This window comes from Hippoglossus stenolepis, chromosome 6 (genome assembly GCF_022539355.2).
Source record: "Hippoglossus stenolepis isolate QCI-W04-F060 chromosome 6, HSTE1.2, whole genome shotgun sequence".
Taxonomy (NCBI): Eukaryota; Metazoa; Chordata; class Actinopteri; order Pleuronectiformes; family Pleuronectidae; genus Hippoglossus; species Hippoglossus stenolepis.
In genome coordinates, this window is record NC_061488.1 from 20,121,561 (window position 1) to 20,149,306 (window position 27,746).

The following is a 27,746-nucleotide window of genomic DNA, read 5'->3' on the forward strand; positions in this document are numbered from 1 at the left end:
GGTGTCTCAGTGCTAAGCTCTGAATGGTGTAGAACAGATGTGGATAAAACAGAACAAAAGGCTGTGCATGAATGAAACAAACTCCTTCAGCAGAACAGACCAGAACTGATCCGAGGTGTAATTAGTGTGACGCTGCAACAAAATCTGGACTCGCTGTGGTGTGAGAAGGAAATGTGACAAATTGGACGCAGGTACCTCCTGACAGGCTGCAGGTTATTGAAGTGTTGCGTGTTTACAAGCTTATGGCTTTAGAGAAATATATGCAAAAATGATTTGTCAAAATCAATACAATGTCTGAGGAGTCTGGTCAGAAGCTAAAAACATTTTTCCTTTTTACTTGACTTGATATAATAATAATTTCCTTAGAATTTACAGGTGTAACTAAAGTCAAATTATAAAATAATACCACTGAAATAATTCCTTAGACGCTAATTGCAGTTTATTAAAACTTATTTGAAAGTCTGCGCTAGTGACGTCGCAGTTTAGAGACACCAACAACTTTCTTAATTAATTTTCGATTAATTTTTAATTAATTGATAGACGTGATGCATAAATCTATGAAATTAAAAAACAAATTAACATCTCCACAGGACAAACAACCCACCAACCAACAAACATTGGATGATCATCAAATCATAAACATTTATATTTCGTACCTGGGCAGACATTGTTTAAGATCATAGACTGTATATGAAAATGGACAACATAACTCCACAAAGGTGAAGCCAGTGTCTCTATCTCCCCCTGTTGGCTGGCTACAGTATAGGCCATAAATCATGCCTCCTCTGTTAGTGGATGGGACATAAACAAAAAGTCAAAGTACACATAAAAAAAATCTTCTCCAAGATGGTTTCTCTCATCTAGGTAGTTCTTTTTACACTGATATTTTATTTACTAATACACTTTGTTTTTAACTAGTTATTTGATGCTATGACAATTGGGTGAAACGTCACGATGGACAGCTGAGACTGACACGCGATTGTTTGAGCACGTGTATTGGTGGGACCTTGATAATGTGGCTCCACCCCCTGATCACAACTGTACAAACTATGGCGTTAGTAGATTCATTTAACAACAATAATCATCTATTTTGATTTATGAAGTTTATTTATGATTCACCATTTTTTTGTCTTTATTAATCAGAGCATAAAAGCACTAACAATAATTTGGACTGCAATCAAGGTTTGTACGAATGTGGAGGCTTCTGGATACTTGGATGACAACACACCAGCAGTATGGATGCATGTAATGTATCTTTCCTAATGTTTTATAAAGTTTGAAAAATTTGAACTCTCGCTTTAAACAGTTCTAAAGTGCTCACCCTTAATGCGGTTGTTTGAGGCATCTCAGAAACCGAACCTTAAATCCCCAAATATGAGAACAATAGTTGCAAAACATGAGCATGATTATGTCACAAAAGCAAGACAGAGAATAACAGAAGTTAAAAAACCCATCAATATAATATTATTACATGTGTAAAGTCTAAATGTTGCATGATCAATATCTGTGTTTGATGTTAATGAATGGAAGTGTTGGGGCGAGATGTCCACTCAAAACCCATCAGCAGGGTTTTGATGTGTTCATTGATTAGTTATTGGCTTTTTGTTTTCATCCCCCCATGATCCCATTCTGGATCGAAACACTTTTGATATAGTTGTGTCACAAAGTGCAGTTCACTGATGAGGCACGTTTACTATCTCCTCAGTGGACAAAAGCCTTCAACTTTCATTAAAAGCCAAGACAATAAGCTCAGGTATTACAGGAGCCTCCAGCTAATGAAAGTTTTGTTTTATGTGGAAATGTTGTGATGCCAGGGCACTGAAGACATCGTGTCATTATAAGAGCCGGGCTTGGATTGATTCATGGATGCTTCAAAAAAGATCAAAGGATTCACGTAGTTCCTATGTGTGAAAGCTTAGATTTCTTTGGCCAAATCCTCCAATATCTTCTTCATCTAGAGGATGAATTAGAGAACAAATGGAGGGAGGGAGAGATATTATTAATTAATTATTTACCATTAAAACAATCTGCACAATATTAACCAATCCATACATGGATATAGTCGTGTTTATATGGATTAGACAAATGACAACTGAGGAAGGTAAGAAAATCCGGCTGCATCATTAAAACCAGTAAAGATTATACTGTTGGTGAGTGCAAATACAGACAAAACATTATTGATCGATACCTGTGTCCATGTTAGTAACCCGACCAAACGTCCTCTCTCTGTGACAAACAAGGTCTGGTCTCCAACGACACTCAGTATTCTGTGGGCCTGCAATGACACAAGACATTTTCAAGTTTCTGACATATTAAAATTTACAATTTAGGTGACCATGCTGATTTGCTGTCTTTCTGCAAGTTAGATGAGAAAATTGATACCAAACTAAGTTATTTTAGCCACTTGGGGGCATCAATTAGTGCCAATCAGTAGTAAATCCTAAAATGACCAATTGACATGCATTCATGAGAGGTTGATGTGAGCAAAATCACAGTCCTGGCAAGAATTTTTATTCTGATATACAATAGATAATATATGTTAATAAATGTAAATAGTCATTTAGGACAAGGTCACCACTGCCCTCGAGGTGAATCGCAGCTAGTTTGGGTACAACAGCATTAATAGGTGCAAAGGTTCTCTGTGGACGGGCTCTGACAGAACTGACAATTTTTTTCCTGTTAAATTATTTTACATTTGTATGTTTATGTTTGAATTAAACAAAGAGAGGAGAGCCAGGCTTCAAGTCGTTATGCTAAGCTAGGCTAACTAGCTGACTGGTATCAATCTTCTAATCTAAGTCTGTGGAAGAAAGGAAAAGATTATTTAACTTAAATTATAAACTATTCCTTCGTATTTGTCACAACTGTGTTACATTAGGTTCTCCTACCTCCTGAACAGTGTTGTGAGGTGATAACAGGACAGAGGTTGGATGGATACTACAGACCTCATGCAGATGTTTCTCCAGAGTCTGAAGACAGCACAAACATATTCATACTTTAACATCTCTATCAGATGTGTGGTGTTTTCTGTATCACTTAAGAAATTATGATCCACAGTTAATACTGACTGCACACTTTATTGACTGTATGCTTGGGTGTTGCTACAGTCTCATAAATCCTTTTTCTGTTTTAGTTTTTTCTTTGGCAGTAGAAATGACAACAGCGTGTGCTCTCATGAGATTAGCATTTACATCAGGCAGCGACTGTCTGAGCATCCTGCTCCCGTCCTCCTTTGTGGAACTGTTTCACATTCAGTCAGTGTCAAACTGGCTGTAAAGACGTGGCCTGCCTTTTCAACAGTGTCAAACAGTTTAATCCTGCGCCTCCATCTGAACTCTGCGCTACACCATCTGAACTCAGTCCAGGCCTTTACCTCAGTCTTGGGGCGACGCAGGAAAATCAGCAGCTCTGATCGAAGCACGAACCCTAGTAAAATCTGTGACTCTTCAACAGGAGAAAAGAAAGGAAAATCAATCTTCTTTGCCACAGTCTGTAGCTTGAGTGTGTGCAGGTCTGTAGTGGGCTGTTTTGTCTGTCGCAAACTAAACTTGTCTGTTTGATTGCTGCTGAAAGGCTTAGCTGGCCAATTTACTATTTTCTCACTTGTCAGCTTGTCTCTATCGAAGTCCTTTCACGCTGCTGTATAGCCGCAGTTAGAATTTTTCCAAATATTCTCTCATCGATTCTCTCTCTTCTCTTCAGTGGCTCAATGTGATGCCACCACTATCTGTGACCAGAACCAATAATGTTTTGACAGGATCTTTTTTGAGATCCTGTTGATTTTTTACTTGATTTGTCAATACTCTCAATATATTCTATTTTTCATTATAAGATTTGGACAAAATGTGACTCATTAGCTAAAAGACCGGGGCTCAATACTTGTCAGCGCACCGTGGGACTCCACCACAGGGATTTGAGTTTCACTGCTGGTTTTGACAGCATGTTGAATCTCTGCTGAACCAGCTGCTTTCTGAAGCTGCACCGATTTCACTCCCAGAAACTGTCCAACTGTGGTGGAGGGAAGCCTGCGAGAGAGAAGAGTGATGTTACACCTGGAATAAAAGCAGCTCAGGTTGAATGAAATGAGCAAATGTAACAAGTAAATTGTCAATAAGTCAATATTAAAACGATTTTTTCAATGTTTGGGTTAAAAGAATTCAAGGATGAATGCTTTAATTTGATGATGGCTACACAAGGCGTGGTCTAAGCTGTATGTACTCAGACACAGACAAGGTTATGTACCAGTATGTGAAAACATTTTTTTACAGTTTATTTTTTCCTTAATTAAGTGTAAATGACATAAAAATACTTTAACTAAAAAAAAAAACTAAAATATAAACTGTAATCCACAAAGTCATACCGGAAATTACATTTTCTTACAGGTTGAATCGATTGCTGAGTGGTCTGGAAAGTTAAATTACATTGAATTCTACGTCAAATTTAAAAATAAATACACATATTGCAGGTATGAATTTGAATGTATGTGTTTGTATTTGTATCTGTATTTGAAAAAATCTCTGTTGAATAATTAAAGGTTTAGCCCTGAGGTTACTGTCTTATGAGGACAGCTGGAAGCTCCGACAGCGCAGTTCCTGCTGTCATCATAGACACAGCGCAGAGCTTTAAACCAGCTTTGAAAGGTTTTATTATTCCCAAAACATTTTTCAAATAGTTTGAGGTGTCCATCAGTCAAATGTATGATCCATGGGGTGTCTGGGTTTGAGGAGTATTTGAAGTCACCTCAGTTTGAACGCTGTTGACAACGAGCCGTTAGTAATGATGTCTTGATTTCTATCTCAGCGTGTTGTTATTAGTGGCTGTCAATCAGTCCGGTGACCGGCAGATAAAAGAAAAAAAGCTCAATGGTGCAGCTAACTGCTATCACCGAGGCAATATGGGGGCATACGTTCATCCCATGAGATTGCTATGATATTTACATCCTGACTACATTGGTCTACAAATCACTAGATTTAAATTTTTGTTCATATGAGTCATGGTAAGAATTCTTATTTGTCCTTTTACATTTCACACTTGCATGTGGCAGTGGTGGGATGTAACAAAGTACATTAACATTTTTCATGGATCTGTGATTTACCTAAGTACAAATTTCCAGGTACTTCTCACTTTTACTTCACTACATAATGTACATATCTGTACTTTCTACTCCAACACATTTTTATAATGCAATCCAAGACTGAGCCATGATGATGTAGTGGACTGTTTCATTATAGGCTACACTCAGCAAGTACACATATTTTAAGCACTTATATCATAAGTGAGCTTTCTGGCAGGTGTAGTGTCTGGGAAAATTGCATTACTCAGAGAGCTTGAATCACTAGAGATGCTTTCGTTGAACAGCTGCTGTCAGTTGCCACGTAAGACTCTCTAAATGTTATTTTTTGTATGTACGCTCATTTGTAGGTAAGGTTTTCCTCCCTCGGTGTACAAATTGAAAGTAATAGATGCGTGGGTGGTTCATGGGGTTCTTCATTATTAACAGTGACTCATCCATTACTTGGTCGGCTCCTGAGATTTTCTTGCTGTTTTAAAAAAAACACAAATAACACATTTCAGCCTCACAGGTTAAAGTCGATAGCTGAGTTATATGTATGGCAATTACAGGTGGCTGCGAGCCAGGCAAACAAGTGTAGCATGAACTACTATTTCTACACAATTACCACTAGCGAGGTAAACAATGAAAACTTTGTTCTGTGTTTGGTGCTATGAGAAATGACATCTTACTTAAATCTGAATGGTTGTCGCTCAGACTCTGTTCTTGTGCGCCATTTTTGTTTTTATTTAACTGCTAAATTGAACAGCTTTAAAAAGCATGGGTAATCGTCAGCTTGATAACACGCTAATGTTTGGTCCTGTGATATTTAGCAGCTTGGCACATTGGCATCTGGTCAAGATTTAGCAAGTAAGCATGCTATGTCAGCAATGATCTGAAAGTAAACACCTGAGGCCAACAGGGATTCAGTCATTAGTTTTTGAGGTATTGGTTCGTGAACAGAAGAGTTGGACAACATGAAAGTTTGACAAATTGTTGGTTGTACTTGGTTCATTAGTGTAACAATAGAATTGTTGTTCCTAGTTTGTATTGTTCCGGGGAGCAATACGAGTGTGATCCCCTAGAGTTGCTATTAGTGAAGCCAACCTAAAAATCTCAGTTTTTAATTTTCTCACGTCCTATAGAAAACCAAAAAAATTGTTGTTTGAGAATTTTCATGCTGTGACCAAAAAAGAAAGGATGTTGGTAGTGTTTATTTTTTTAAAAGTGGTCCACTGATCCAATAAGAACTCGAAACTCACCTGCAGCAGCTAAAATGGATTTAGAGGAGGCCATCGCCGAGACTGAGCCATGATGATGTAGTGGACCGTTTCATTAGGTTACAGGCTAATCGGCAAGTTGGCTACTTTTACTTTTAACACTATCAAGTACAAAAAACTAAAAATGTGTTGGTTGAGAATTTTCATGCTCTGACAAAAAAATGATCTTTACGGTCTTACACTCAAAATATGCTAAAGACTAATCATCATGTACTTAACACTGACACTTTTTAATCTTACCGAGGGCATGCTTTCTTCAAAGAGGGCAGGTGTGGGAGCCTCTTGCTGATAGAGAGGGCGTCGTAGAAGGATGGGCGGTGTCCCGAGCGAGCAAGGGCATTGGCCAGGAGAGTGGCGAGGAGAACGGGCACGGCATGGCTACACTGGCCGGTAAGCTCGATGGCCAGAAGAGCTGGGGACAAGGTGTGTGTCACAGCCCCAGATAGAGCTGCTGCACCTTTAATTCAGAAAAACATTTTTGAGAACTATAGCTCATACTCAAGATATGTGGATGCCTATCAGTCTACTTAATCCAATTTGTTAAATTAACCCAATTAACATCCTGCACATCTTTCCAAAAATAATCTAATTAATAAAAATTGGTATATGATATATTCTTGGTAGATTTTGTGTGAAACAAGAAAGAAGAATTAAGGAACATGTAAGAGGACTAAAAACGGTGCACGTATACAGGCAGGACTTCATGTCGGACCATTAGTAAAATCAAAAATGTATATTGTTTATCTACCAGCCAGTGCGTAGCCCCCAGGATTTATGGAAACCTGCTGCTGGTCTGACGTCACTCCAATGGAAAACACATATGCTACTCCTTCTCCATGCAAACGGCCCAAAGCTGCCCCTAGGAAAAAGAATAACACATCACAAGAGTTTCTCTATGTTTATATTCCAGGAAACCCCTCACAGAGTTTTCACATTGTGGTGAGAGGATGCTCTGAGGCAAATCCCTCACACTTAAATTTTCGTTATTTTGAAAATGAAGCTTGTCGCTTCCCTTTCCCCCCCACTCACCATAGACAAAGACTGGCATGAAGTATCCAGCTGGAACGGGCAGAGTGCAGGCGAGGACCAACATCCACATCTCAGGAGAAACAACAACACAAACTGTCAAATCCCTGTCAAACAGCCACAGCAGCTCTGTGAGCATGAGTCACTGTCAGTCTGTGAGCAGGGAAATCGCAGCGAATAGATGTTAAATCAGGTCAACTCCTCCACCTCCTTGTAAGCAATACAAAGACTGGTAGAATAAACTGTTTGCATTGCAAAAATGTCCACACGGGGGTTATCTTGTTGACAGACATAGGTTTTGTGTTATCATTGTGTGTACCTTCATGAGCAGAAAGAAAGCCAAAGAGAGGTAGACAGGACTCCCTGACGAGCTCCACTCCGACAAAGGCTCAGGCTGCAGCTGCACAGAAGCATTCTGGTGCTGAGAGCTCCACTGCCTGCTGTCCAGTAAGGAGGTGAGGAGCTGATTCATGGTATACTGGGAAAGAAATGTCATTCACATTACTTTCTGAAATGCAATGGATGCTGTTGTGAAACAAAAGATCAATATGGCACTGCAATTAAAAACAAATTTAAATCTATTTTAGGTCATGTCAATGAATCTCATGAAAATACAAAACAATCTAAAAGTCTGTCTGGCTTTTCAACTTTCCTCCGGCACTCAGCCCAAGTTCAAAATCTTAGAAATGGTTTAAAACATATAAAGTTTCATTTTTATACAAGAATGAAGAGTCTTTAGTCAGACCTGGCTTTCTATCGGTGGGGGAATTTAACAAGGTCATTTTACAAATCAGAAATCAAGTATCAAATTGAACCACAGGACATTTGTGCAACAGGAGCAGGGGCTATTTGAGAGAGACGTCAGGGTTTTGAAGTAAAGCTTTAGAAAATCTGAACGTGAAATGAAGAAATAATACTCTCAAAATGAAAGAGCACGCTCTGGCATAAAAAAACTCCATAATGCAGCATCAGAAGAAGAAGAGGGGGGTTAGGGTCAAGATGTGACATTCACAAGTGTTGGAGGTACCAACGTAGAGGATTTGTCTAAAGAAAAGTCATCATGCCGATAACAACAAGATAAAGCTGATTTCATGATGCACTATTCCACCTCAGTGAAATTCACATCCCAGGGTTCAACCCTCTCTGCAATCAGCTCGATGTTACAACCATCATCATTAGGAGTATCATTTTCTCAAAGAATATTAGGTGTCAGTCTCCAACCATCATTTGGAAATTTTCAAATTGTGATGTTAAAGACGCTGGTACTGCGAAACCACAAATGTGACAAACTGTACTATGGCATCATGCTATAGTACAAGAAATGCCATTTGAAATCTGAGAGACGAATGCATATGAATATTTTTTGTGAAAGTACAGATTTAGGTCAGAGTTAACTAATCGACTAGCAATGAATTCAGTTTCCACCTAGAACAAATAGTCGTAGAGAGCTGATTCCCACCTTAGATGCCATGAATTGTCCGGCAGAATGGGGAAACGTCACAGATGCCAGGAGGAAGGCCACCAAGCCTGAGTATAGACCCTTCCTGAAGAGAGACATTCACAAATAGACACCATTGTTACAGAGTCATGCTCGTTTTCAATTATTAAAAAAATTGGCATTTTTATCAGTTGAGTGCTTCTTGTGACAACATCAGAATAAACATCAGCCCTGCACGTACTCTGCTCTTTATCTAGTATATGCTTTCACATGAGGGACCTGGGCCCAGATTAATACACTTGACCTTGAGAAACTGTCGGATTTCTCAAAAATATTGTAAGGTCTTGACCTTACTGTGTGAAGTGTCTGGAGAAAAAGTGTGTTGTGATATCGCACTATAATTACATTTGATTTAATTGAATTGAATTGTTTGTTTGAATAGTATGAACACTGTGGACTGGGCACAGATTCATGAACCGTGCACATGTGAAGGTTGTCTCAAGCACAGTTTGCATCAGAAATGAAAACTACTGCAAGTGGTGGAGTGGAGGAGGGGGTCAGTCATATACAGCCACGTTATAATATATAAACAATGTAGGTCATACCTAACGTGAAAATGTCTTTGTGAATTTTTTTACCCACAATTTATAGATATTTATTATTATTATGTAAATATAGCTTGAAATGCCCCAAATTATTTGATATGCTGCAGGTGCAATATAACGGAACGCGTCATATTTTTGCAGCACTGACCCATAAAATTGTTTGAATTGATACTCCAGACAAAATCTCCCGAGTCAGTGTTACGCAGCATGGTGACTCATCACAATACAGCTTTCACATTGTAAAGGACTGAGCTCTCACTCTGTCGTCAGCATCTTGACGAAGGCCGTGTTTGTTTTGGTAAATCGCAGCATCCACCGATGGCAGAAGAGGTAGCAGCAGCTCACAGCTCCACACAGCAGCCTGTTTTCAGAGAGAGAGAGAGCCAGCTGAATCCACGGGGAGAGACGAGAGGCTTATTTTAACCCTGGGAGCAATAGTCTATCAAATGTCATTAGGATCTTCAAGGGGAGGAGGAGGACTGGAAATGATCGAATGAATGAAAGGAAAAAAAACTAAATGCCAACTAGAAAGGAAGGAAAACATAAAAGAACTGGTCAAATGATTTTTATTGTTAATGATATGAGTATGACCACCAAATGTCAGCTCTAATTTGTAAGACAGGAACAAACAGACGTCATGTAAATGCACTTACCCTAACAAAGCAAACAGCAGAATCTCCAGCGGGTAGAAAGGTAAAGCAGTGGGGAAATTAGTCTTGAACAGCGCCTGAAGAGTCTCTGTGGAGACAGAATAAATTGGAGTTATCGCTCTTCTTTCTCCCACAGCTTTTCAAAAAATTCAATCTTCCCTTACTTTATTGTATTATAATGAAATATACAATCTGTCATCCTACATGATTCTGCAAATGCTGTTCCTGGTTACTGTTGTGACAGGTGATTATATAGCTGTCAACATTATCAACAAGCTAAAATGACAGTCTAGCTTGTATTGCGACTCTCCAGGAAAATGCTCAAACCAAACTCAATTTAGAAATGACCATTCTTTTTGGCAAGCATACATTCAGAAAAATATGAAATACAAGATATTTTACAAATTGTTAGGGCTGTCTGTTGATTTCAGCAAACGCACTACATTGTCCTAAAGTATGTGGACAGCGGAACATTACAGCCTCATGACTAACCGATCCAAATCTTCAGCAAGGGCTCTCAAACAGGGGATTTGCCGCCACACTAAACTCAAAGAGCATACATAAATACAATATCAGCTTTGGGATCATATTATTGGCTTTGTGGTCACTTTTCCTCAGACTATTGTGACAGTGATTCTAAATTGAACCTTATCCTTGACAACCGTGAGTTGGCGAGTGGTGATCCGGGCCTCCTTTACCTCCATCTCCACTCCACACCGCGAAGAGGCGGGAGGTCAACGCCCCGCAGGCAGCTGAGAAGAAACACGGGACGTAATGCCTCAGGGCAAAGTGAGAAGACATCACCTCCACGCTGAACAACACACCTCCAAGAGCAGAGGTGAGGGAGAGACAAAGGTACAACAGAAAAATATAAGAGGGTGTTTAAGTCGCCTTAGACAAAACAGCAGCAGGTATTGTTTAAAGAGTAGTGAATAGTTTTTCTGCCTTTATATGTAGAAAGAAAAAGTCCCATGAAAATCCAATATGAAAAAATACGTATAATTCAGGTGTTAATAAACAGATTCATATTTTATAGACATTATCACATATGAATATGACATGTGAATTCATTTTTCAGGCTGAGTACAAATGGAGTTTGAACCTGAGGTGCTGGACACCCAGCAAGGTTTCAAAAAGGAAATCACCTGTGATGTGCAAAATCAAAGTTGGAAGAGGTGAGAGAAAAGGATGATGGGGAGCAGCGGTGTAGGACGAGAGTTAAAATGGACGGGTAAATATGTGACGCTTATGAAACTGAAATCAAAGGTGGATGCATTAACCAGACACATGTGAGAAGGACAGATATAGTGAGAGTAAGTATTTAGATGCTTAATGCCGAACCGCCTCACCACTGATGGGAGCTCCAAAGCAGCTGGCTACACCGACCGCAGCAGCTACAACCAACATTTCTCCAGCTCCTTTGTCCTAAAAGACAAAGAGTCTATAATTTAAACATCTTTTGTGTATTTGTTTTTACATATTAGAGAAATACAATAACATATAATGCAAATTTTTTAAAACACTATTTCTAAAATATTTTTAACATTCCCAGTTTGTCCATTTCTGTCGAAGAATTTAACAGTCCCTTTCCTTTTAGGGCAAGCAACATTTACCTTGGGGTTATTTAATGTCATAATACATAAAAACATAATCAAGTATATTCTTTTGAAAAAAGCTTCTCTCAGCACTGCTTTCAATCTTGTTTATTTATTTGCTTTTTGGCCACTTGAGGGCAGAACACAGCATCTCTCACATGATCGCCCTTTTGTGACTGTGTCAGTGATCAGTTGCGAATTTAAAGAGAACACGGGCAACATTTGTATTTTGACAAATAAATCTTGGCAATATAGATAGTTATGTGCACATTGTTCCCAGTATATGATCAGAAAAGACAGCAAGAGTGAAATTATACGCACAACAGTGTTGATTTGGAATTAGGTTATATCACATGTCAAATGAACGTAAGTCCAATATTCTCTCTCCTTTTCGTTTTGTTTTGGTTGGATATGTTCATTTTTACCAGGGGTGATGTTCTGTGGTCCCGATAGTGATCCTTGTTGTAAATATTACTTGGGATAGTATCTCCAGATAATTAACTTTCGGGGTTGATTGTTGGTGGTGTGGTTTTGGGGGGGGGACACCCCTGCAGAGAATTAAACACACGCAGCAAAAGCAGTATCTTGTTATGCTGAATCCTGCCTGCCTGTCGGCCGTGATAATATCTTAATGGATGTTTTAACTGCCAATGACACAGGTAGGATTTCTCACTCAGTTTCAACGTTTAGACTTAGTTAGCAACAATAAGGATGTTCAACTGCACATATAAATTATTTATCTCCTCACACGCAACCCTCTCTCTCATACTGGATAGGGGTATAGCAGAGAGTGGATGGCAAAATGAACAGGTTGTTTAAGGGGGAAACTTTTTTCCTTCATCCCCCTACCAACCAACTACTGCCTAAGGGAAATAGCTGGCTAGCATTTAACTATCTGTTAAAAGCTCCACCAACTAACCCTGACTTTGTCTGTCTGCAATTTGATGCTACACAGTTTTATTCAGAAGTAAAAGGGTGTAATTTTATAAAAAAGCAAGTGGTAAAGCCTTCACTAAAATTGAATTACTTGTGATTTTACCTTCTTTTTGTCTTGTATGAGAGTGCAGAGTTTGCTAAGGTAGGCTCCCACCATGGTGGAAAGATGCACAAGCGGACCCTGATGATAGGAGGAACAAAAACATTAATAACTCATAATGAAGCTAACACACAATTTTAAAGATAGCTACATATTTTGTATGGTAGACAGGTACACTGGGAGGTCTCTCACCACTTTGCCCAGGGAAACAGTGCTGCCTGCTGCCAGTACACAGATAAGGCCCAGGAACTTGGCAAACATATTAGTGAGAGACAAGTAATGAGGCATTTCAATGCCAGCCAGTATTGTTCGTACCTCTGGTATCCCCGAGCCTAGAGAGAAATAAACAACAGGACAAGATTCTGGAAAAGCCCGAAGGTTCTAAATAAATCAAAAACTTCAATTAAAGCCATTCAAAGTTAATAAAGGGGAATAGTTTCAGAATAATTCAACAGAGGTTAAAGGAGATAGAAAGACCTTCTGTGGGATGTAAAGGAAAATCAGCATAAAACAAACAAAGTAATAATAAAGCATGAGTCTGTTTTAGATTGGTAATGTTTACACCATGTCATCAGGTTGGGTTTGAGAGTCTGGTCTCACAAATCATTTTACACATTTTAAATTCTCCTGAAATCTTTTGTCCTGACAGTGAGAGGGCAGTGTTGCCAGTCTACAGAGGAGTGGGGAGTACAGATACAAGCCATAAACATGGACCCAAAGCTTACTGAGGTAAGACCTGGCCGGTGAAAGTCAGGGGAGGACAGGGGAAAGACAAGGGAAAGACAGGGGGGAGACAGGGGGGAGACAGGGTGAGGGCCTGTGAGAAAAGTAGAACCATGTTCTCTAACAAATAACAATCAGCCTGAGGTGGACTGATAATTGGAGAGTGACAAAGTCCAGACCTGCCACTGGACTGAACACATAACAGCCTCAGTCTGAATTTCTGGCTTCCTCTGGCCTTAACAATGCCCATGTCACTCTGAAACATCAATAACATTTCTTCATTACCTTCATCCGTCTATTAGCTTCATTATCTTTAAATCCTTTTAATCATTAAAAGTTATTGACTTTTTTTTAGGAATTTTCCCCCAACCTAGTCGAGGATTAAGGACAACTGTTAAATCAAAAATTTAATTTTAATAACATTAAAAGCATTCTGCAGCATTTTCTCAGACAATTAAGGGTTACCAGGAGATCATCTTATATTCAGCAATAATAAGAGTAAAGTAAATCTAAGAAAGAACAAAGAAATACAAACCCTATTGGATCAGAAGTCTTGTGTCATAAGCCTAGAAGCTCTGTGCTCACAGTAATTTTAATCAGAAACTGTGTCTTGATTAAAAGGTCAAGACATGGAACGATTTTGTAGATAAGAGCTTAAAGTTCTACCTTTGGGGGATATCAAGACAGACTTTTGTCCTGAAATAATGATTCATCTGAAAATTAGAGAACAGATTAAAATAGAACTCTTTCTGAAATTAGGAAAAATCTATTAAAGTAGATCAAGCTGACAACAATATGGGAGTCCATGAAGACTTCTGACTTTATATCTACTAAGGATTGTTAAAAATGTCTGTGGTGTATCACTTCAAGTGTCCTGGTTGAAGAGATGATAATATATGCCACTCCGAGGACTGCCTGATTTCCAGATTACGTTGGTGAACACAATCAGCTGCGGTTAATATACAATACAAGTAAAATAGCTGTAATTACAGTAAATGTTCCGACATACTGCAGCTTAAAGGAGCTCTCGCTGTCAGCAGACATAAACCTTCCTTGACATCATCAGCCCCATGTACTCGTGCAATCAGCTGGATCATCTGGAATGTGTTAGCTGCTGTTTGCGTGGCACCTCTGTCTGCGCCTGATGATGATTTTCAATTATAAAGACCATCTTGTGATTGGATCAAACCAGCTGCAACGCCTGGTACTATGTCGACATTCTGGCACCAGAAGGCCTAATCACTTGTCAACACTTCATTGCAATACGGGAACTCAGTACTCATGGGTCAGACCAAAGCAATCATCGAACTCAGCTTTCATTTTCAGACAGACAGAACCAGGTATAAGCCTTGGCTCCATATTAAGATACTGAAACATATCTATTCAAATACGTTGATGCAGAACGAGAGTATACCTACTTCTACATGCAGCTATATGCTGTCATGGTAACCACATTGTGATTTCATGCCCGTTACATTAGGGCTGTCTTATGACCCAGTCCATCTTTTACTGCACTGTCAGTACCACACATCCACATTCGAAGATGGACAATAGAGACCCCCTCTTCCTGGAATTACATTACACTTTAAAGGCAGATCAAATCATTGCTGACTTTTCATACGCACGTCCCCCTTTAAAACTTGCTGAATTTTACAGGAAATATCCCACTTGACTTTCACTCAAGGCCTTTTACTTTAGATAGGAATGAAAGATGTGTGCCAAATTTAAGATATAGTGGCAAGTACTTCAAGAACCTATGTGGTTTTAATTTATAAATTTGTCTCAAAACATAGACTGATTTTTATAAAATTCTTATCTCCTGTCGGTTTTAACGAATAACTATCATCCTATATTGTCCACACTGAATCCATTACTCAAACATTCACATTGTAGTATGGAAAAAGAATGTAAAGCCTGAGGCTCATTAAACTGTCAGCACTCAGTAAATCCAGTGAATGAAAGCAGATTGGAGGTCTTTGTGTTTTGTGGAGTCACTCTACTGTGAGTGATGACAACAGTGATGAAACAAAAGTTGATTTGAATTTTTTTGAATGAACACTGAATTATGTATGACCGACCTGTGGAGAAGGGACAGATGTTGTGGGAGAATGATGATGCGACAGCACAGAGGCATGCTGGGTAAAGAGTCCAACAGAAGAACTGCAGCAGACTGTTGCCCTCTAGATTCACATAAAGCCATTGGTGAGCTGCAAGTGAAGTGAGAGAGACATCAATTGTTTCTTCCCTTTGCTCTCTCTCTCTCTCTCTCTCTCTCTCTCTCTCTCTCTCTCTCTCTCTCTCTCTCTCTCTCTCTCTCTCTCTCTCTCTCTCTCTCTGTGTGTGTACCTCTCAGCAGTTTTGTTACACTCAGGTCCATGAGAAAGCTGAGGAAGGCCATCATGACGCCGAGAGCAGCGTAGCCGTACCACTCCATCCCACACATTGATCCCAGACAACGCCTCAGACCCAGCAGCCACTCTGTGGACACAACGTGTGCGTTAACCTTCCTGCGTTACAATTAAACACAGTATATTTAGATTTCTTTATACACAGGGGCCTTTTCTGGGTTTGAACTGACACTCAAATACAGAGCTTGTAGGGCAATTGGCTGAATTTATTTATAGAGCACACTATCACACACCGTATATATCTTAATATATACTGTATATCTTAATGGTAATTATAAGCCAGCAGTGCCCTCTAATAGCATCCATTCCATATCTATACTGATAATCCTCTTGAGGGTCACTGGGGGGGGGAGTGCACAGCATATCGCAGGGCAAACATTCAGAGAAGAACAACAATTCACATTCACACCTATATGGTCAATTATGAGTCTTAACCTAATTTAATTAACCTAACCGCAATCTATCTAATCTATAATATTAGTAGAAGTATTAGCGATAAATATTAATAAGGTATCAAAAATCTGTATTGAGGCATTATCCTATAAATAGTATTATGGTAAGAATGTCTACAACCACATTGATCATGTTGTCCTTGAAGTCAACCATAATCTATGACATCTCAGATTAAGGTCAAACTAAGATCAAATTCATGTATGTTATCACAAGCATAATGAAGTTACTCTGTGAGCTATTGATTTGACATTCAGTCTGACCTTTGATAATGGCACGGGGCCGTTGGTATGGTTTCCATGGATCAGAGAAGAGCGGACTCTTATAATGGGATGTCTCGTATTGATCTTCTCGCTCTTGGTTGTTGCTCTCTCCACCTCTTTCTCTCCCAGGAGCCTCATCCAGACTTTCCATTCTGCCTTGAAGTGGTTGTGTTATTGTGAGGTTAACACAGGCTCAAACAAACACTGTATGAATAGAGGTTAAAAAATATCAATGACCAAATCCACGTTTTAGTTACTACAGCTACAGCGAAATTCGAATGCAGACAGACTTACCTTGGAAGTGGTATGGTTGTGTTTTGGTGTTGTGTAGTGGAGGTGAGTCAGTAGCTCAGCTGACCTCTTTGAATGTATTAGCATATTGAGCAGTCATGGTTGAAAAGTTTGCTAATAACTCTATGGAGGAAAGTGCCCTTCATCTGTCTTGTGCAGAGTTAGAGAAAAAATACATTTCATGCTACTCAACTTTTTAATAGATTCCTGGTCATATCATTAACCACGCTGCAGAAAAAAATTATAATCTCATAATACCTGATCGTAGAAATGTAAACATAAGATATAACAACTAGTAAAACAGATTATCATGATAATGTATTAATTTATGTTTCAGTTTATCATCAACCTACACTTAACAAGGTCAAGAAGTAACTTACTAGTACGTAATACTGTATGTTGGTAAAGACACCATCTGGATAGACTTTATACGATCATTTGCAGAAAAATATATCAAGAATTGTCAAGATAAAGAGAATAGATTCTCTCAAAGTCCAAGCACTTTATTAAACCCCCTAAAACTTTGTTTTAGGCAGTTTGAAAATAACATATTCAAAATGTTTGTGATGAAAAAATTCAAGCCAGGACGACTCTACACCTTCCTTCCTCATTTCATGATTGGGATCCATGAAAATGTTAATATGGCCGAGGCCCTCTGACAAATCAGCATACTGTATATCATGACCAAAACAACCAAATCAGCAAGTGGTTGTGAATGTCTACATCTTAGTTTCCAAACATCTTCGTTCAAAAACAAGGCCAAGGAGTTTCCTAAAACGTGGCCAGAAGTGTTTCCAAACTTCTCTGTTTTAGCGGCTATTAAACTCCAGGAAGTGTGGACACCAGGTGTATCTATAGCAGTGATGTGTGGTATGGCCGTAGCCTCAGACTGGCATTTGTTTACTGCAGTGTCCAGTTGGAAATACTCAGCCATGGTGTTGACTGCTTATTTTCCACAAAGTATGTCTTTTATCATATGATTGGCAAAAGGGGGACATTTGTTTTTAAAAACTTGATTTGAACTTCAAGAAGCACAGGAAGTACTTTCAATGTAATAAAGATGGGAAGTTGATATTCTATCAACAACCGAACAGCTGGTCACCTTTGAAGAGCTATATGGTAAAATATGCAATAAAAATGTGTTGATGTATTAAGAAAAATGGTTACACTGGCTGTGGTAGTACACATAGATATATATTTTTTAATAAGAGCATGAGAAATAGATTTTCTACAGATGCTTTTAAACTGTCACTGGTCGCATTGACTTGTCTATATTCTTTTCTCGTCATTGACAGCTCACCCTGCTGAGAGCTGCTGCCTCATCATCACCTTGTCTTTTCCATGAGGAGATCTCCTGCAGGTTTCCTTCCCATCCCTCCCACATAACAGCTGATGCTCTGCACTTCAAAGAGCATTCTACTTCCTTTCTTCCTTCCTTCCTTCCATATATCTCACCTAATGTCAGTTTGACTCGTTTATATCAAGTCCTGGCCCGATTTAAATTTCAAAAATGTTTAAAATCAAACATGTATAGTTCTTTATTCGGCAGTGAAATATTAAACAATGTGATGCTGGTCCTTGTGGGATCAAAACCTTATATACAGTCTACGATCGAAACACACCCAGATTACTTGTTGTTATGTTGTATAAAAGTTTACAACTTTAAGAAACAAGGCGCCTATTATGATGTTTCCCGAGAGCTTTGGTCAGTATGATAAACATATTACTGCTCCGATGGAGATCAACAATGTGGTGTGAATGATGTCATTGCAATGACCTTCTTTAGGTCAGTGATTGGCTTCAAAGAATTTCATTTGAATAGCGCCTGGGGAGCAGAAAAATCCTCACGACACTTTGCAGGAAATCTACGTCCATATTCAGAATTTTAGCTCAAGGTCAAGGTAATTATCGTTCAGATCTGGAAACACACACACACAAAGCAATAGAGAGAGAAACTTTAGAGCTCTTAGTTAATGTTTATTTTCCTCAGCTCTTCCTCCCCTGCAGGCGTTCAATTACCATGTGTGTTATTATAGAGATTTGAAATCTGCACACTGTGAGCGTTAGTCACACGCACATGTACACACACTTGCATATACACCACAGAAATGTACACACATACAAACTGCTCCTCTCGTGTAAAAACTTGTTTCCATGGTAACAGCAAAATGAGGCGACTAGAGCCAGACAGGAGGGTACTTTACTTTTTTCCCATAAACTATCATATCTACCAATCGTAGAATTGTTCTCTGACAAATAATACGTAATAAGTAAATCAAATTATGTAACAGTTACAAAATCCCAAAACTGAATATGAAACATTTTACAAATAAATAGAATAATATCCCCACCCTTGAGAACAAAACATCACAAGTTAAATACCCTCTGTTTTATCATGATCCAAAACTACATCTGTGCTGTTCCTATAACAACAGTATCTCAGCGAACCCAGAGGGGGAAAAAACGGTAATAGACTTTATTTAAAAATTATCCTTAACTATGTCCTCACAATATTGATTTGCCATTCAAAACAACTTGAGTGATGCTTCAACCAAATCCAATCAACTCTGCTCTCATCAGGCCCATTTTCCAGCTGCAGCAAGCAGCTGTTTTCAGTGAAATTACTATAATAAAACCCAGTTCGTTAGGGCCCAAGTGGGGGGGCGATTTTTGGAAATGCGACCTCAGTCTGAACAGACATTTGACCCGTATCCAAATTCAATGCGGCTTTTACGTCACTCTAGATCAACATTTCCCATCATTTTGCGCAGGCAGAGGGGCGGGCGGGACTCTCCAGGCGTAAAACAAACATGGAAGACAGCTGCGACAGAGGTAGTCAGTCGAGGGACAGTGAGGTTTTAGATCTTGGGGTGAAACGTCTGTCCAACAAAAACTTGAGGGGTCATATTGTAACCTGTCTGTGTTTTTAAAGCATATCAAGAGAAAATGTAAACTGTAAACGCTCTCACATCTGTGGCCTCCATGTTTATTACTGATTTCTTCTCCTTGTGCACTTCCATACACAGGGTCCTGTTGTTCTTCTACGCATGCGAGTCACATCAGGGCTATGTCCAGTTCACAAAATTAGAATTGAGCACTAAGGCTTGCAGTGTGAAATATGTAAGAGAGTGTGACATTAAGAGGGATATTACAGCAGGTCTGCAGTGTATAAATCCCTCATTACTAACATGAACTCACATTTGAGAGTTCGATGGCACAAAAATCCCTGATAATGATCTACAGTGATGTGTGGATAGTGGTGTGGAAAATATGGTTTTCATACCAAGAGAACAGAACAGGCTTTGACCCCCTACAGTGAGCGGCTCATCCACAGGGCGCAGGGGGTCACTGATTGGTTTGATAGGTAGGAAGGTGATGTTAATCATATGTTTTGTCCTTCAAAGTCACGACTGTGTCCCACTTTCATATATGTCACTGTTTCAAACTTGATAGTGTTTTTCCAGTTAGCACAGCAGAATCAGTGGTGTGTTGCTCTCCACCAGCATCTCCAAGTCACTCTGTGAAGGGATATCTTTTGAAAGAAAGAGTTCAGCACCAAACTAAGACACTTTTCGTTGTGTCTCAGGGTCTTGTTGTTTACTGATGCCAGTGTGACCACATTTGCATACAAAGCTGAAATGTCTGCTTATGAAAATACGACAGCAGCCGTGAGATGACCTTCCAGCTCAGTCACAGTCAATCACTGGAATGTATTCATCTGTCTGGGACATTATGTAACATACGGCAGCTGAAGCAGACTCAACCCCTGTGTGTGTGTGTGTGTGTGTGTGTGTGTGTGTGTGTGTGTGTGTGTGTGTGTGTGTGTGTCTGCGTGCGTGTCAGCTGTGGACAGATAGGAATGCACACACAAACACACACATTATAGAGGTGATTCAATGTCACCGGTGGGACAGCAGGGATTATACGGACCACTGGATCATATTCACTTGCTTTTGTTATTTCCTCCCTCTCTGTTGTGATTCCTTTAAACTCAGTGTTCCTGGCCGACTGCCTGAACTTAATAATACTGATATTTTATCTTCTTTACTCATTGTTGAGTCTTATTTTTCTCTCCTTTTTTGGATTTTGAAATTTTTTTTGATGCTGTACTTAACTAGATACTACTAACATTATTATTCCAGTTAAAACTTCACAGGACACTTACTTATATTTGTTTAGGTTTAGGTTTATGATGGATAATTTTCTTTGACATTCTTCTTGTTTCTTGTTTATTTCTCCTGGATTGTGGTGGCAGCTGATCATGGATTTTGATTACAATCAGTTTGCTTAGATACCTACTGACATATACTACCATTACTAGCAATACTAATTCCAATCGTCATTGCTGCTCTGTCTGGCATTATCTTCTGTATAAACTTCAAACATTGATACACCTCTCCATTTATATAATTTTTTTTTATAATTGTTGTAAACATTGTCTATTTTGTTAAGGTGCCCTGTTACATATGACATTGATTCTATTCTATTCTGTCGGTCCTGGGAGAGGGATCTCTCACTTCTGGCTCTCAGAGGTATATATTTTTTCTTTCCCTGTTAAAAAAGGTGTTTTGGTAGTTTTTCCTCATCCTATTTGGGCAGAGGATGACACTCCTCGTTAAGCCCTATGAGGCACATTGCGATTTGGGCTATACAAATAAAATTTGTTCGATTGATTGGTGTCTATTGACAAGTTCAGCATCTCGTGACTCATCAAAATTGTGCCATACCACTCCTATGGGCCTCTTGACCCTGACATTAAAAACCTTTGATTTGAGTAAATTACTTTATTTCCTTGGATAATTTAAAAAAGAAAACAATCCTGTAAAATGTCATCAGACTTTTGAAAACTGAGACAGCAGCGGAGATCATTTTGACCTTTCTTATGTTGAAAACAATCCCCAGAGACATTATTGAGTAATTGATAATGATAATCATTAATATATTATTTCGTAAAGTGAATACTGTCAATAGCATGTGATAGCACATTTGCCATTTTCTTCCAGCATTGCTCTCGACTAAAGCACCATCAGCAGTAACAAACACAGTGTACCAGATATCTTATTTATAAAATGAATAAACAATATTCCTGCTGTTACTATGGAGGGGAGCAGGCTCTGTGTGCTTCCTGGCAGGGAGCTGCTGAGTTGCTGGGCTGGATTTAGACCTTCAACAGGGGGATTTCAGCTCTGTACTGATAAGACAAGAGGCACATAACACTGTATGGTGTCATTTGTTATGATGGCCATAACCTTTCTATTCGAACGTGGCTTCAAAACAAAAGACGACAACACGTGCTGGATTTATTTGAACAATGTGGTTTCCATTTCAGTGTCATTGTGATTGAGGAACTGAGGTTGTGATGTCACGCAGTAAATCAGTCACTTGTTGCACGTGTCATGTACAGGTCATGCGCAGACTCTAGGCAACCTACTCATGATTGATTAGGGCAACAGTCAAATACTAATAGTGTCATTATAGACATATAGTGATTTAGTCCTTAAAGGTTTTTTAATGGATTTGCTGTCAGCGACACTAGAGGGGAGAGCAGTGAGTGTTGTTTAATCACTGCTCCTCATGCAGATATTTATAGCCACAAAGCAATGCCCCTACTAAGTCCCCCGCTCTCGCTGCTGGCGGCTTTGTTTTCAAGCACATTCTTTCCATCTTTGTTTTGCTCTTTACTTATCCTCTGAGATAAGAGGCACGTCTCCTTTTTCCACTTTTCCATTCGCTCTCCTCTCTTTTCATCCAGCTCAGCAGGAGAATGCAGAGTCTTCCAGAAAATCATTTGTTCTTAATGTTGCATGCTCAGAAAGAGAAAGATTAAATCAATAAGCAGATGAGACGGGGCCCGACAAAACACAAAAAATCTTACTAATGAGATGAAACCACGCTGTGGAAAGATCGGCCATTACGTCACTTTCACAGAACCAAAGAAATGGCATTAAATATGAAGAAAGCAGAAGAAACAGACAAATGGAGTGACGGAGTGCGGGGGAATTAAAGACAGGAGAGGGGAGCTATTTCAGGGATGGTGTGTGTGGAATGACAACTGTTGCCCCCCCTGCTCTTTCTCTACCTCTCTCTATCAAATCCCACTCTCTCCCCTTCTCTTAACCTCAGGGCCCTTCAATGCCCAGAACTTTTCCAACCACGGACCCCTCTCTCCATCACTCTGTGTGTTTCACGATAAATATAGAACGTTATTTCTCCCTCCCAATGAGCTGTGACACACGTGTGAACCTCCCAACCACGTATAGGACCACACAGTATATAAGGGCCAATGAGAGAGTGGCTGCAGGATAGTGGGAAAACAGTTACCTTAGACACACAAAGAATAATAAACACATAGAAAGAAAAAAGGAAACACAGAGGAGCTGTGTGTCTTATTTCTAACATTTAATACTCCCAGAGGAGCTACCAGACGGATCAACTCTCTCCGCCTCCCTCTTCTCTCCCCTCTGCTCACCTCCTCTGCCTCACCCAGCACTCACACCCATCCATGAGTGTGACCAACTCTTCTGCCTATCGATCGGAGCGTAGTTTCCACCAGACTTCATCTTCATCCTCATCCTCTAGTAACCCATACATGGAGAAAAGCCGGGGACTGTTTGCTGAGGACTTTGGCTCCTTCATGAGGCCTGGGAGCGACGCCTTGGGGTTTTCCGGTAAGTTGGGCGCAATGTCAGGTTTCTGTAACACCCTTTGTATACACAAGTGGTATAAATATAATAGCTTCAGCCGGTTGAAGTGACAGTTTTGACTTTTAACAAGATTTTTATGGCTGCTTGGAAACGACTTGTGTGCAGTGTGTAGTTTTTCTCCATAAAGTGGTGATAAAGCCTGTCGGAGGTGACAGTTCAGTGGAAGGAGACAACAGGCAGGACTGAGTTTAAAAGGACTGTGGTGTGAGTGTAGCCATGGTACTGACTGACGGAGCAACTCAAGTTCACAGTGACCTGAGACCTGAGGACTGTACTGCGTAATGGGGTGACCCTCAAAACCTTGTTGACCTGATGTCTAATACTTGTAAACTTGAAGATGGATCAGGGATGTTATCTTTCATTTTAAGTTGAACAAGATAAAAAATGATGCCTTCAATGATTTACTTTGATAATCTAACCAATGTAAACTGGGGGAGGATTTCAGTCTAAGGGCACTAACTTGTATTAACTGTAGCATGAGAGCACTTCTACATTATGTGTATATTTGATGATGCATTCTTTTTCAAAACTAAATTTCATGCGGAGGATCTGACAGTGTGGGGTGGAGGGTGAGCTCTAATTACTCAATATATGATTCATACATGTGTTTATATGATTCGTACATGTTTAAACTCAAATGCCAACAAATTAAAAAAAGAGATGTTTGCTTATAAACATACTATGTGTGTGTATATATATATATATATATATATATTATAATAAATATAAAATTATTTTATTATATAAAATATACATTAAAATCAGCAGGCTCTTATCGTCACAGTGTCTGGTACGTCCTGTGGCTCAGTAATGTGTGGAGCTGGTGTGAACTGTTCACTGCAGGTGCACACAGATGTGTGAATGTGTGACATTTGAACCTTAAATGGACTCTGTGACTCAGGGGCAGGGTATAGAATTGTTGGTGTTCCATAGTAGCAGCACAGGAGACTGATGCTAGGACACTAAGCAAAGCAAGGCACACACACACACACACACACTGACGCAGACTCATGCATGCAAACAGGGGAATGCAGAACAGACGGCCAGCAGTGTGACTTCACACGCCGAGTATCTGGGATGACGCCTGCATAAGGAATGATCAGATGGTTGCCTGGTGACCAGTGTACACACACACACACACACACACACACACACATTTGGAATGATGTCACATAAGTAAACTAACCCTCATATGTTAAGTCAGAGCTGAAGTCACTGACACACTCAGGGACTTCAGTCTGATGTCGTGTGTGAAATCATGTGCTACCACGTAGTTCTTCACTGAGCTCAGAGTCAGTGGGGACCTTCAGCAGCAGGGAGCCTTATCATCAAGTTTCTAAAGCCTGAGAGAGAAGCTTCTTTCTCACTTATCACTTGGAATTGTTATAATTTTGCTTTAGTAAAGTTTGATGAAACTGAATGAACAAATATTTCTTTCAAATCCAAATCTGTTGAAGCTTGAAATTAGATTGTTGCTCAGACTCCAGACATGGGATTGATAGAAACTAAACAAATGACAAAACCAATATTTAAATAAAGATTAAAGGCTGTGATGCAAATAACTAAATAATAAATGGAGGGCCAAAGAGAGCTCTTTTCGTTGATAGTGATGTACGTTTCCATAAAATAATCACATCTGTCGATCTGCCTTCTGTACAGTAGTGAGCACATTTGGAATATGACCAAAGCAGCAACATTAAGTCACTCATGCTGAGAAATACTAATTTGTCAGTCTCGTCAATAATATGGAAAACATACGTGTTACCAATACAGCCATTCTGCTTGTCTGTATTTACTAATACATTAAAACAAATACCATTAGGATACAATCATGTTTTCTGTAAAAAAAAGACAGTGTTCCACTTTTAATTATAATTATTTGGCTATAATTATAATTAAAAGTCATTAGATTACATTTTTAACAAATATTCACTGGAAGTTCACACGTCATATAACATGTACGTGTGTATGTATATCAATTGGACCCCTGTGTGTATATATAAATATACATGACCATTTTCTGCAAAAGTAATGAAATACTAAAAGAAAAGAGAAAATAATTTGTCTGAATAGTGAATAATGGAATTTAGCTTCTTTTTTTTTAATTGAAACTATTCAACAGTATACTAGAGTCTTGGTATGAAGAAAAAAAACATGATTTCAATTATATGGTGAATCAACTTCCTGTAACATCAGTTAATCAGTCCCTAATGAAACACCGCATGCAGCTATTATAATTACCAGTGATGGTGCTTAACTCACTGAAATGGGAAGTCATTTTCAGTGGCAGGTGGTGTAAACAAAACCAGAGGTGACAAACATGCTTTCTCATCTTGTCGTGCTTTCAGGTGGAGCTGGAAACATTAAAACTCTCGGGGATTCGTACCAGTTCACAGTTGACGTGCGAGACTTCTCCCCTGAAGACGTCATTGTCACCACGTCCAACAACCAGATAGAAGTTCATGCAGAAAAGGTGGGCAGCTTTCTTCCTGATTCAGAGCGGTACTATGCTGTGTGTCTGCAAGTGATAAAAAACAGACTTAGCCATATGGTGGAACCCTGGGACGACAATCTGTGGACTTCAGGGTGTCACAGTTACATTCCCTCACTGAATCTTTTATTTCTTCCTCAACAGTTGGCCCAGGACGGTTCAGTGATGAACACATTCACCCACAAGTGCCAGCTACCTGAGGATGTAGACCCCACCTCGGTGACGTCATCACTGGACACAGAGGGAACCCTAACAGTCCGTGCGCGGCGACACCCAGCCAAGCACGAGCTCGTCCAGACCTTCCGCACCGAGATCAAGATCTAGAGAACACAAGATTTCTTGTGGGTTTTTTTATGCAACTTCCTTGATTTCCTGTCTTCACCGAAACCATTCTACATGTAACACTCACACCGTGCGCTGTAAAACCAACCACGTCCTCCCGCTGTGTCTGCAACTCAGTTATAGTCTGAGATAGTTCACCAGACACAGCTGCAATAGGTCATGGCTGCAAATAACAGGCTGAGACGTAGAAGCTTGGACATGTACAGCATTTGGACAAGCATACACACACACACTGTACTGATCAGTCCAGTACTTCACTTGTGTCGTCTAACACAGTTCTACTCCCTTGTCTAAATTCAGAATTTTTAAATTGATGGTTTCTCATTAATAATTTATTCTGTTGTATTATTTGTGTGAATAAAATACTCCTTCTTTGACAATAAACATGCTGATGCCTTCTGTTTCCCCTTCTGCCTGATACATGTGGTTTGGGGAAAGAGCTCAATCACTTTATATGAGTTGATTTGAAAATTAATGAAGCGAACCCCGCGAGCTAGGATAGGCAGCCAACTCGAGCTGCGCTGCTCCAATCATGTGACATACCTCACTCTCCACAACCATCTATAATACACACCCACCTTATTAGGCGGCCTATTTAAGCAGAGAGAGATTTCCTATCACCCCCTTTGCTCGCACTGCTGCTGCAGTATTGCTACCAGTTGCTCCAGCCCCTCATATTTGCTCATCACTCCCATCATTCCTGTGTAATCATATCAGGGGGGAGTGATTAAGTTTGAGCCTAGACGCCAAACACTAAACCTGTCCTACTGTTGCAATAAACGTTTGAACGTGAGTTGTCTGACTGATATATATGAATAGAAAGAACAGAAATTAAAATGTGTATTTATATATATGATAAAAATATACTGATTCCAATATTCCTATACTCATTATTTTTAAATGTTACTGTTTTAAGGCCAGGAAAAACTGTTCTACAACAGCAGACCATTGTAAAGAATTACAGTCTTGATGATCACTCAAAGTGATTTACAGAACAGTTTTGCCATTCACCCATGATACAGTGCATCTATGTGTTGTACTTTCTCTATCACACATTACTCACACACTAGCTGCACAGCCTTGAGAGGCAATGTGGGGTTCAGCATCTTGCCCAAGGACACTTCGGAACGCAGAATGGGTGAGAGTAGAATTGAACCGCCTGCCCTCTGGTTAGTGGAAGACCCCCTCTACCTCCCGAGCCACAGAAATGAAACATGAAAATATAAAATCAATTGACAGAGCCAGACTTTTCTGATCATCACTAATTTTACATTCCAGTGAATAAAAACATAATCGTTTCAGAAATTGTGATTGACCTGGTTGCAATTTTCTTCACCGTACATCCAAATGAAAAAAAAGGCAATATAAGGGCAGTATGAAGATGGATGAGCTGT

At 39.5% G+C, this 27,746-nt stretch overlaps 2 protein-coding genes and 1 long non-coding RNA gene across 3 annotated transcripts; 2 read left to right on the forward strand and 1 right to left on the reverse strand.

Moving 5' to 3' along the window:
• Positions 1 to 546: 546 nt before the first annotated feature.
• Positions 547 to 17,555, reverse strand: clcnk (chloride channel K). Its single transcript, XM_047340382.1, has 19 exons — positions 16,525 to 17,555; positions 15,750 to 15,881; positions 15,482 to 15,610; positions 12,873 to 13,012; positions 12,684 to 12,761; positions 11,399 to 11,474; positions 10,748 to 10,873; positions 10,053 to 10,137; positions 9,659 to 9,760; positions 8,816 to 8,900; positions 7,676 to 7,834; positions 7,360 to 7,429; positions 7,079 to 7,189; positions 6,571 to 6,787; positions 3,892 to 4,025; positions 3,374 to 3,444; positions 2,889 to 2,969; positions 2,189 to 2,275; positions 547 to 1,954 (listed from the first exon to the last, which is right to left on the reverse strand). Exons 1-19 carry the CDS (start codon positions 16,673 to 16,675, stop codon positions 1,916 to 1,918), a joined length of 2,073 nt encoding a protein of 690 aa, XP_047196338.1. The 5' UTR covers positions 16,676 to 17,555; the 3' UTR covers positions 547 to 1,915.
• On the forward strand, positions 7,108 to 14,005 carry LOC124851969. The gene is made up of 4 exons (XR_007032796.1): positions 7,108 to 7,569; positions 7,688 to 7,811; positions 10,718 to 10,887; positions 11,128 to 14,005. It is a non-coding gene; the product is annotated as an uncharacterized LOC124851969 (long non-coding RNA).
• Positions 17,556 to 22,931: 5,376 nt separating the features above from the next.
• On the forward strand, positions 22,932 to 26,736 carry hspb7 (heat shock protein family, member 7 (cardiovascular)). Its single transcript, XM_035159685.2, has 3 exons — positions 22,932 to 23,483; positions 25,868 to 25,992; positions 26,155 to 26,736. Exons 1-3 carry the CDS (start codon positions 23,318 to 23,320, stop codon positions 26,332 to 26,334), a joined length of 471 nt encoding a protein of 156 aa, XP_035015576.2. The 5' UTR covers positions 22,932 to 23,317; the 3' UTR covers positions 26,335 to 26,736.
• The last annotated feature ends 1,010 nt before the right edge of the window (positions 26,737 to 27,746 follow it).